General features: G+C 35.8%; 2 protein-coding genes across 2 annotated transcripts; one reads left to right on the top strand and one right to left on the bottom strand.

The window, feature by feature from the left end:
* The first annotated feature begins 3,871 nt into the window (after positions 1–3,871).
* Positions 3,872–5,201, top strand: LOC122075232 (acidic endochitinase-like). The gene has a single exon (XM_042640190.1). The coding sequence runs from the start codon at positions 4,076–4,078 to the stop codon at positions 4,970–4,972; it is 897 nt and encodes a 298-aa protein (XP_042496124.1). The 5' UTR covers positions 3,872–4,075; the 3' UTR covers positions 4,973–5,201.
* A 1,822-nt stretch (positions 5,202–7,023) lies between these two features.
* On the bottom strand, positions 7,024–10,718 carry LOC122075621 (protein At-4/1). Its single transcript, XM_042640704.1, has 8 exons — positions 10,570–10,718; positions 10,264–10,369; positions 9,540–9,595; positions 8,569–8,646; positions 8,199–8,272; positions 7,990–8,123; positions 7,802–7,897; positions 7,024–7,497 (listed from the first exon to the last, which is right to left on the bottom strand). Exons 1-8 carry the CDS (start codon positions 10,690–10,692, stop codon positions 7,316–7,318), a joined length of 849 nt encoding a protein of 282 aa, XP_042496638.1. The 5' UTR covers positions 10,693–10,718; the 3' UTR covers positions 7,024–7,315.
* Positions 10,719–11,111: the final 393 nt, after the last annotated feature.

The following is an 11,111-nucleotide window of genomic DNA, read 5'->3' as shown; positions in this document are numbered from 1 at the left end:
TTTATCCTTGGTAGTGGATGTAGGTAAGTGGCCAAACCACTCTATATTACTTGTTCTTTCTCTCTCTCTCTCTCTCTCTCTCATATGAATACTTCAAGTGGATCATTCTCTAAAGAAAAGTTCTCAATATGCACATCTTATCCAATTCACCTCCTTTTGGGTTGCCACCTGCATACACATTTGGTATTAGAGTGGATTTCTTCAAAAATACTTAATTATCTGAGGAAGATAGATTACAACATATTGAGAGCCTCCCTACTGAGTTGGGATCAAACCTCTAAAAGGAGGAATCGATCAGACTCAGAAATGAGTCAAGGTTCACATTTAAAGAAGGGATGATCGAGCAACAAGGTGAAGTGGTCGACTGGCTATTCCAGACGCCGGTCATATAGGTTTCCAAATGGGTCAAGCGCCAACCCAAATTGACAATGCCTAGGTCGGATGGTCGACTGGCTCGGTTGATTGGACTGAAATCGAGATTACACTTGCCGAGTAGACCGCTGTTTAGAAACTTTCTTGATTCTGAGAGGAGGTTGATTAGCTTCCATCCGCCTTTGGCCATAATCTTGGGGTTGAAATTATCTGCAATTTCGATCTCGTACAATTCCGTGCAAGATCACCTTCAGGCGGTGACACGTGTATTGATACCAATACAATGGTCCAGATCTGGTACAACTAATAAAACATTAAATCAGTGAAGAGGCATTTAAATCAGATCTGGACCATTGTATTGGTATCAATACACGTGTTACCGTCTAAAAGTGGTATTGCACAGAATTGTACGAGATCGGAATTGCAGACGATTTTTTGCCTAACAAGGTGGAATACTTTTCATTAAGCCCTGTTATGCTTGTTATGTACTAGAAATATTGACATAGGGTTGCTCAAAATACTACTCATCTAAAGTATCCCACAACCATCTACCAATTAAGTTTCATCTTAGAAAAAATACTGGAAATGCCTTAAAGATGGCAAGAACACAAGATCCAATTGCAATGAAATGGCACTATGCAAGGGTAATTGTAACATTTGAAATGTTGGTCTAGCCATGTGATAGGCATAGGTGGGTTCAGATAATAGAGGATCTTGAACCTTTTTCATTGATCAGAATTCAGCATTATATCCTTATATATAGAGAAAAAGAACACTATTGGCTTGCACATTTCTATGCCTAGACACAAGGGGGTGCAAAAAGACAACGCTATCCTCCCACCCCATGCGTTAAAGATGCCTCCATGTAGGTTCCCATTGGTTTGTGTGTTGGCGCAATGGCTGCGGAAGATGGTAGTGTTCTCTTGCCCATATATATATATATATATATATTAGTGGTAATTAAAAAATGAATTAAAGATTTAATTAAATTACCAAAATGCCGTCATAGGAGAGGTTAATGTCATTTTGTAAGTTTTACCTCTGAAGTTTGACCAATATGATGGGTGAGGGGTCCTTTTTTATAACTAACATATGATATGGATTATTTCAGAAAACCCATATAATATGGATTATTAGTTGATGAACTTTACAAATTTAATTAATACTTGTCATAGTTATCAAGATCTTGTATAATATCCAAGGAAATGCTAAAACAGGCTTAACCACTTTTGTTGCTTCATTTTATTTTCAAGATTAATTTGATTAATGAAATGAATGTAGACTCCTCTATCACATGGAGCCTTTCTGATCCATCAAATCCTCCACAAGAGTAGGAAAAAAAATTAATGAAAACCATGACAGTAATATATATGCTAGATATTGCTCCTTTTTTATTTTCCCTTTGAATTATTCAATTGAACATCTTTCATCAGTTGAAGTCAACAAGGTTCATGAGTCAATCAATCTTAAATAATGAGTATATAACAATGAACATGACAGTTGGCCTAAATAAATAAGGGAGGGCACAAGATAAGTCAACTTCTAGAATTTTGTTTGAGATCATAATCCAAGTTATATAACATTTTCGACAGATTGGATCTCTGGCTGAATCACTGTACCTGTTTTTGTTTAGGTTCTGCTATGTTTATTTTATGAGAAAAGGAATATGATAATATTGAGAACCCTTAGGTAGTTAGGTATATTCTACTTGATTATAAGCATCTTGTGAAAGCAATTGCCCCATTTAATGACTTGGTCAAGAGGTGGTAATAAGTAGAGGACATTATCACTTTATTATTAAGTTTGTGTTTGATACAATTATTAAGTTGTAAGTACATATTTACAAATGGGATTGTCTAAATGATGCATTTATAGGTGCATTAAGAACATGTAATTTCTTTTGATTGTCCCTTATTTTATCCCTAAGTTTTTAATTTATGATTTAAAAAATGATATTTTAAATAATTTAAAAGTGATTTATCATCATTTTATTTTCATGAGTTTTCATTATCTCGCCCTTTTTTCAAGTACACACTTCAAATGATAGGATATTTACTAAGAGGGCAAAAAAGTAAGGTTTACGAATTATTTGGCACTAATATGAAATTCTCTTTAGGTAATGTACAAGTATTGTACACATTTTATAGATTTTTTTACTACAACAACAATAACAAGAAATCTTTATCCCAACTTAATAGGGTCGGCCACATGGATCCAAGCAAGGACAAAGAAGAAAGAAAAAAGATACGGGAAGCAAAAGATTTTTTTATTGACATCCTATATTTAACATTTTATTTTCCCTCTTATAACATGATTTTTTTTAATAATGGTAAAATCTTGTCATTTCGTGTTTGTACTCGAAAATGTGAGACAATAATAGCTTCTAAGAATGATATGACAGTAAAACACTTTTAAATTATTCTAAAATTATTATTTTACCAAAGACTTTTTTTAATAAAAATCCAAAGAAATTTATATGTTCTAAATACATCTATAGATATGTCATTCATACAATCCCTTACCTAAATGTTGAAACATATATAAATGCCTTTTTCCATAAAGCACTTATATAGTTCAAACTCTAGATGGGCTCATTATTGGGCTGATATTCCCATCATTTGTTAGTCCAAAGGTTTTGGAGTAATCAACAATTATGGAATCTCATCTACCAAAAAAAAAATGTGATCTCAAAAATATAGGTGTATATTTGTTGAGATTTTTCCTCTACTTTGTTTGCAGGCCATTTTATTCCGGGTAAAAAGGACATAAGATTTTTCATTTTGTTGTCATTGAAGGAAAAAATTAATTTAAGGTTAATTTCTTCAGTTTTTCATATTAGATAGGAAACCAAATCATTCAAGGATTTAGGCTAGGATCTGTACCATCTGAACCATGCCAGACTCGGGTCATAACTAGGTATTGAACCCAAACTTGACACAAATGTTGAATGGAGCTAGAAATTCAAACCCAACCCGGTAAAAAGTGTGTGTTGGATGAGCTAATTGAGTCCGGATCAGCTCCCCAAGTGGGAGAGGAGTTACCCACCCCATGGGGGATCTCACTGTCCAAGAGGTTTTTAGATCACAAGTCGGAGTAATTAATACACCATTGACTCGTGGTCTAATACCCCATGGATTATGGGGATCTAGTGTAGGAAGGTCACCACATGGGGATTGTATCCAAACTCGAGCTAGGTATGTGGTAGAAACCAAGTATTGATCGTTGCTTTACCAATATACCTGATCCCTCGGAGATCTCTCTCAGTTCCACGGATCAGGAACTGATGGTACCGAATAAGAACTAATTGACTATTTATTAAAATACAAAGTTTTCCTCCACTACATGGTGAATGACCACTGACCCCATCAATGGTCATAAAAATCTGTTCTATATTTATGAATGGTCGAACATAACACCCCCTCCCCCCACCAAAATATACTATGCATGATCCCCTATAGAAAGGCATCGAAGGATTCAGTCAATGGGTGACTGTGGCTGAAGGAAAACTCAATCTTTTATTAATTGTTTAACGCTTAAATTAAAAAAATGATACATTTCTATCTCATTATGTTCAATCGTGAGGGAGACCACCACCCCTCCCACCTTCTTCCTCCTATAAGAAGGATTTCTCTCCCTTACCTTAACATTGCTTGCTCAAGAGGACTCCTTCCTACTCATTGAACCTCATCAATCCTCAGCAGTTATGGTGATCAAACATCAAGCATTATCTTTGCTGCTCTCCCTTTTTGTGCTAACCCTCCCAACAATCTCTCTCGCCGGAGGCATCGCAATCTATTGGGGTCAGAATGGAAATGAAGGCACCTTAAATCAAACATGTGCAACAGGGAACTATACCTATGTCAACCTATCCTTCCTCATCAAATTCGGCGGTGGCCAGACTCCGGTGCTCAATCTCGCCGGCCATTGTGATCCACCTTCAGGTGGTTGCACCATCTTGAGCAGTCAAATCAAATATTGCCAAAGTTTAGGCCTTAAGGTAATGCTCTCCCTTGGAGGTGGTGTTGGTAACTACAGTCTAACCTCCAAACAAGATGCCAAGAATGTTTCTAAGTACTTGTGGAACAACTATCTTGGTGGTAACTCTTCTTCAAGACCTCTAGGTGATGCCATTCTCGATGGCATAGACTTCGACATCGAGTTAGGATCAAAAAAATATTGGGGCTATCTAGCAAGGCACCTCAAGAAACATAGTAAACCCTGCAAAGAAGTTTACTTGACAGCAGCACCACAATGTCCCTATCCTGATAAATATCTCGGCCACGCCCTTAATACTAGTCTTTTCGACTATGTTTGGGTGCAATTCTATAACAACCCTTCATGTGAATACACTTCTGGTAATGTCACAAATATTTTGAATTCATGGAAGTTATGGACATCGACAGTTCCGGCCAAGAAGTTCTTCTTAGGCCTACCTGCCTCTTCTGATGCAGCAGGTAGTGGATTCATCCCTGCAGATGTGTTAACCTCTCAAATCCTTCCAGTTATCAAGACTTCCCCCAAGTATGGAGGTGTCATGCTCTGGTCTAGATATTATGATCTTCTCAGTGGATATAGTTCCTCTATTAAGAGCTCTGTATAAATTGCTATCTATCACTTTCCTTCTCTGCCTTGTTCACTTGTTGGTATAATAATCTAAATTTGTTTCATTTTTCTCAGTCCACTATCAACTTAATAATGGTTTTCCTAGCCAGAGATACATTTTAATGAGATCCAAAATCACTTTTAGATATTGCCATCTCCAGAGTTTAGAGGTGGAACAGATTATTGTCTTCTCAAATATTTTCAATACTTAAATAAATAAAAAATATATATCCCAATAAAAATGGACTTTTCCTTTGATTCCATCCCTCTCTCTCCCTTCCTTCTTCAACGTTCTTCTTTCTTCTTTCCCCTGTTCAAAGAGGGAAAAAATTCCCATGTGAAACCAAAATCTACAACTTAAGCACTAAGCGATCATGAAAAACCCTCAATATCTACAACTTAAGCACTGAGCATATTGAAAAACCCTCTACATGCATATTTAAATACATAAACAATTCCAGAGAAAAAAGGATTGCAAGAGGAATAAATGAGAGAGATTTTTTCCCTCTTTGAATGGGAAAAAAGGATTGCAAGAAGAATAAACGATATAGATTTTTTCATCTTATTGGGTTGTGCCGGCTTCGTGGTCTTCGTCCAGAGTGTCAATTTCTTCTTCTAAGCTTTCTTAGAGCAATTGAGCTTTAGATCTCCCAGGTTCCTACTACCTCAATTTCCAATGTTCCCTTCTTTCTTTCTTTCTTTCTTCTTTCACTCGTTCAATTTCCAATATATGCTTTAGGTTAAAATTTAATTTAATGAATTGATTTCCACATAGGCCTGGGATGATCTGTTTTGTAGTTTGAGTAAAAATCAGGGTAATGGTTTGGTAGATGAAACAGAAGATAGATAGATAGATGATTCTGATGCCAGTGTTTGTTTGTTTCATTGCAGCTTTGTTGCATGGTAGAAGTTGTAGAGATACTGATGATGATAGCGGCTTGGAATTGAGAGATGTGAATACTTTTTTGGTCGCAGGTAAACGGAAGAGATTTTTTCCCTCTCTGAACAAGAGAGCGCTGAAGAAGAAAGAAGGAAGAGCGTTGAAGAAGAAGAAGGGAGAGAGAGAGAGAGAGAATCAAAGGAGAAGTCCATTTTTATTGAGATGCTTATTTTTTATTATTTAAGTATTGAAATTATTTGAGAAGTTAATTAATGGTTTAATAATTCTGTTAACAGATGAAACATGTCAAGTATATAACGTGGGTGGTAGTCCTAGTTCACTCACGTGAACATTCACCGGACTCGGTTTGAAATGATCATCATTTCCCAATCACCATAATCAAACTTTTTCAATCTGTGCCTAAGAGTCAAAAGTTTCTATGATATCAAATTGATTCTATTAAAAATTAAAATGCTAAATGATATAAAAAAAAAATGGAGAATAATTCCATTGCAAAATGGGGAACAAAATACAAGATAACAAGACTCAGAAATGACCACTTAATTCAAGAGACAAAGAAAAACACTTAGCTCTACGGTCTCTGAGAAGTCACCCAAAGTGTGAGACTTACATCCCTAAATGACCTCAATCTCATAGTGGGGTTCACAAAGAACGAACTTAAAAAGTATATAGAGTATAAAATCATAATTTCCTCCTCTACAAGCCAAAATACAAAAATATAGTGGGAACAAGAAATAGCTATTGAGAGTGAACATTAGAAAGATGAGGTGAAGCCATTGGAGATGAGATGCCTTGGAAAAGGGACCCATAAAAGAGAAACAGACATTGAGGGAGAAAAGTGGAGTAATAAGTGATAAATGTTCATGGCATCATGTTGATATCATCATTAATTAATTTTATAAGGGAAAAGAATGTTAACCGATTGTGTTCTCTACGTTCAGACACAGGTGTTGATGCAGTGACCACACAATCAAGTAGCATTCTTTCTTCTTAATTTTATTCATTTTCTTCAATATAATACTTGTCCTATTAATATCAATATAAATTTCAACCCATATTTTTTGATTACGAAAAAAAAAATTGACTTTAGATTAGTTCATGAATCATGATAAAAATTCTATCTCTATCACTATTGATAAAATAAAAAATATTCGACAACAAAAGAATCAAGCATTATTATAACGCCCTGGAAACCTGTACAGATAAATTAGTATAACTGAGACTCGCATCAAAGGGAAGAACACTTTGTCGTCCTGCCCTAATTCACTACCTTGCTGCAAAATATTTGCTTGTGAAGAAACAAAGGATGGCCATGAACCATAATAAGAATTCTCTGCTTACAGGTATATATTCCTTCAACAACATTGAGAGAAAAAAAATTCCAATGTCTCGCATGTGTGCATTTCCCATGAACATATTTGAATCATGTTGCACTAAAAATTACCCTGCCTGAAAATTCTTAAATGGAACAGCCTGGTGCCGATCTTCAGATGCGTGTAGCTCCTTCTTCAGGACTTCATTCTCCTTTCGTAGTTTCATAATCTTCTGCTTAAGTGTTTCCAAGTCGCGATTAGAAGTTAAGTCCCGTTGTTGTTCTCCCATTTTTGTCTTGCAGATAAGCACTGCAGCATAACATAGAATTGTTTGTACTTTGTTAAAAAAAATAAAAATAAAAAAATTCTCCCTTTCAAAAGATCTAACATTAATGCTATTTGGTCCCCCAAACTAACCCACATAGGAGTGCAGAATGTTGCTAACTGAGCCATAATGCAATTAGAAATTACTGGGTCCAGATTAAAAATGATAAATAAAAAAAAGAAGGTTCCCACTGGCATCTCTATTCAAATTGAGATACCAAGGTCACTCTTACAAGCACCATATGCTAACACATGCAACCCAAGAAAATTCTGAGTGATTGGTACTCACATTCTTTTTCTGTATTTTGAAGCTTCTTGTTCAGCTCATTCTTCTCTTCCTGCTCAATTAGGAGCCAGTCCTTCAGATCTTGATTATCATCATAATCTATCACCAAAATCAGCAAGTTTATCAAGATGTTTAGTTCACAAAATCTGCCATGGGAAGTCAAGGTTCCCAAATAACTTTGTTAACCGCACATTTTGATTCCACATCAGCATGAACCTGTTCCAGCCTTTTAGTTAGGGCTTCTACATGGGTCTTGTAAGCAGCCAAGTCTCGGTAAAGTTGGTTTATTGTTGCTTCATTTGCCACTTGTTGCTGTAAAGAACATCTGACAGGGTGCAAATATTAATCTTCTTTTTAAGCCCTTCTCATTTTCTATTGGAAGTATGGAAGATTTACTTACCTCACCTGTGTCTCTAAATCTGTGATCTTCCTCACATGCTCCTCTTTAAGCAATTCTACAGCCCTTTTATGTTCCTGTTGATTACTTTTCAGTTCTCCAATGTGCCACTTATTATGTGAGGTGCTACTTGAGTATTGCACATCATACTTTCACATATAGAAAGATGGTGCAAAACTATACTAACTGAAGAAATATTTTGGCTAAGAATTTCTAGATGGAACCATGAATTGAATGGCCCAGAAACATTGCACCTGGAATCAGGGAGACCCTCAAGAAGAAGCACAAAATACAATGCTAGACCAAGCTACAGTCTTACAGAGCACTGCCTCCATTTCCTTTTGCATAGCAATTGTTGAAGAGAGCTACCTACATTTTCTTTACCGAGATGCTCATCCTTCATTTTCTTCAGTTCCTCTTTTAAGTATTGGCACCTGGCACGTTGTTCAAGCTGTGTATCTCAAGCAAAGGACCAGTAAAACAAATAGATTGGATTAGGTCATCATATTTTTCTTTTTTTTTAAATGGGATAAGATATAAAGGCCGTTTAATGTTTAGGCTCTCTGGTTGGATGTAAAATTCTGCATAGTTATGTTACGTAAACAAAAACAAATAGGAATGTTTTGGGTATGGTGCTACCAGACCTGTATATGGATCTGGGGCCCCAATAACCTCCCACTGTAAATATTCAAAGGATCAGCACCTTAACTAAAGTATAAAGAAAAAAAAAATGATCATATGAGTTCTAACCATCTGCTATTCTTTTAGTAGAATTTTTTGAAACAATGGTTCAATGTTTCTTTACCGTCCAGTTAGATAAACAAAAATCCAACGTCAGCATAATCCTTTCATGTTGGTTTTCGTTTTAGCCGATCCCTCAAATGGAAACTAGGTCTTGATCTTCTCAGAATAGAAAACATTGCATGTTATACGCAAGTTTTAAAATTTCAGAATCAGTCTCAATCAATTCCAATCTGACTCTGATTTGAATCGTACTGGAATCAGCTGGAACCGGCCAAACTTGGCCTAACTCAATAGGACTCAGTATGCATAGAATGGGGTTAATCGGAATCAGCCATGGTTGTTTTCAATTCAAACTGCCAATTCCACTGATTCTGATCCAATTTTAAAACCTTGGTTTTAAGGGCCCCAAAATAGGAACTTTTCTAATCGTTATCAATAATAACACAACAACTCACTAACAATAACAATTTTTTGTATTTGATTCTAGTGCAAAGTAGGACAATACAGAAATTTTCTAATATGCTATTAGTCTTTCTTCTTAAAAAGTTACATTGCTTCTCAACCAGACAGAGCCTAAATAAAGTTATATAGAAAGCAAACCTGATCTGCTACTTTGTTTATAGCCTCCGTATACAGCTTTGTTAAGCGCTCATTATCTGCAGACAAGAAGCATCTTAGCATGGCAACCAGAATTCTTTATGTTCTTTGAAATGAAGATATGGAGATTTGCAACATAACTGGAAGTAATGTTTCATTGAACAGAGGTTAAGGAGTCAAAATGCAAGACACTCGTTCCAATGATAAATTACCAAGTAAACCAACAAGATTTTACAAAGACCAGACCTCAACCTCCAAAATGCAGTGAGGAGTAAGCTTGCTCTATTTGGAATAGCTTTATGATTCTTTACACATTTACTACCAATTAAACAAAAAATTGAGAAATTTTCGCAGACAAATTGAGGGAATTCTGGAGGAAACTGATCCCCTATGGTAAGGTGGTGAGTGATGACCGAAACCATAATGCCAGCAGCAACCGAATAATCAATCAGCTAAGCAACAGAGTTTTAGCCCTAGAATCTGGCTCGCATGAACACAAGCGAAAGCAAAAGTTTGTTTCAAGCAAAACATATAATCAACTATGAATTTTCCCGTATAGATACGAACTATACGAACTATATCACTCGAGGAGCGTTCATCAAGTTTGCTACCACAAAAAGCAAAGATCAGAGAATATGAAACCATATATTTACAATAATCAATTCAAAATAGTAACAAAACTATGGATAAAGAAAAAAAAAAAAAAAAAAAAAACAAACAAACTAACCTGATTTGAGACTGTTACAGGTGATTTCAAGAGCTTCCTGCCTCTTGACTTCGGCATTGAAGCTCAACTTCAGCGATTGGATTTCTTTGGTACCTTGCTTAAAGTCCTGCAAACAAACATTGAAGATCATTGAGAAAATACTAAATGTAGTACTTCACAAGGAATCCATTGGACGATCGTTTGTTATCAAGAATTAGGAAGATGAAGTGCAGTAAATCCACCAAAAAGATCCAAATTGAAATCAAAAGAAGTATGAAGATCGATAAAAAGGAACAATTCGGAAGCCATAATTGTGATCAGTCATGCCTCGTAGATCTGATCGAAACTTGTAAGCAGAGATTCACTTTCTCCGTCCCTCGTTGCCGCCATTCTCTCTTCTCTCTCTCTCTCTCTCTCTCTCTCTCTCTCTCGCTCTCGCTCTCGCGGCATATCATGTGAATTGGAGTTGGCATAGCATATAGATTTGATTTGGATTCATTTAACTTCGGGAAAATTACAAGATTACGTTGAAAATAAGTTTCATTTTTGCAAAACTAACCATCCATTGTTTACTTTTAACATATTTATTCAAAGCAATGATGGTTGTTACAAAATTAGCCAAAATAGTGGCTAATGTATCGATTTCGCTTCTTTTTTTTTTTTTTTATTAACAAAATTGCCCAAGAGGGACTGTTTTAAATACCTGGGGTTTAATTGGCATCGAAGGGTATATAGAGGATAATGTTGCTCACAGGATTAAAGTAAGGAAGATGAAATGGTGAGGTGCGGTGGGAGTGTTATATGATAAACGAATGTCTATTAAATTCAAGGAAAAAATTTACAATACAGTGATATACCAGCTATGACGT

Source organism: Macadamia integrifolia, chromosome 4, assembly GCF_013358625.1.
Source record: "Macadamia integrifolia cultivar HAES 741 chromosome 4, SCU_Mint_v3, whole genome shotgun sequence".
Taxonomy (NCBI): Eukaryota; Viridiplantae; Streptophyta; class Magnoliopsida; order Proteales; family Proteaceae; genus Macadamia; species Macadamia integrifolia.
Note: the sequence above shows the minus strand (reverse complement) of the source record. Positions and strands in the feature narration are given on the sequence as shown.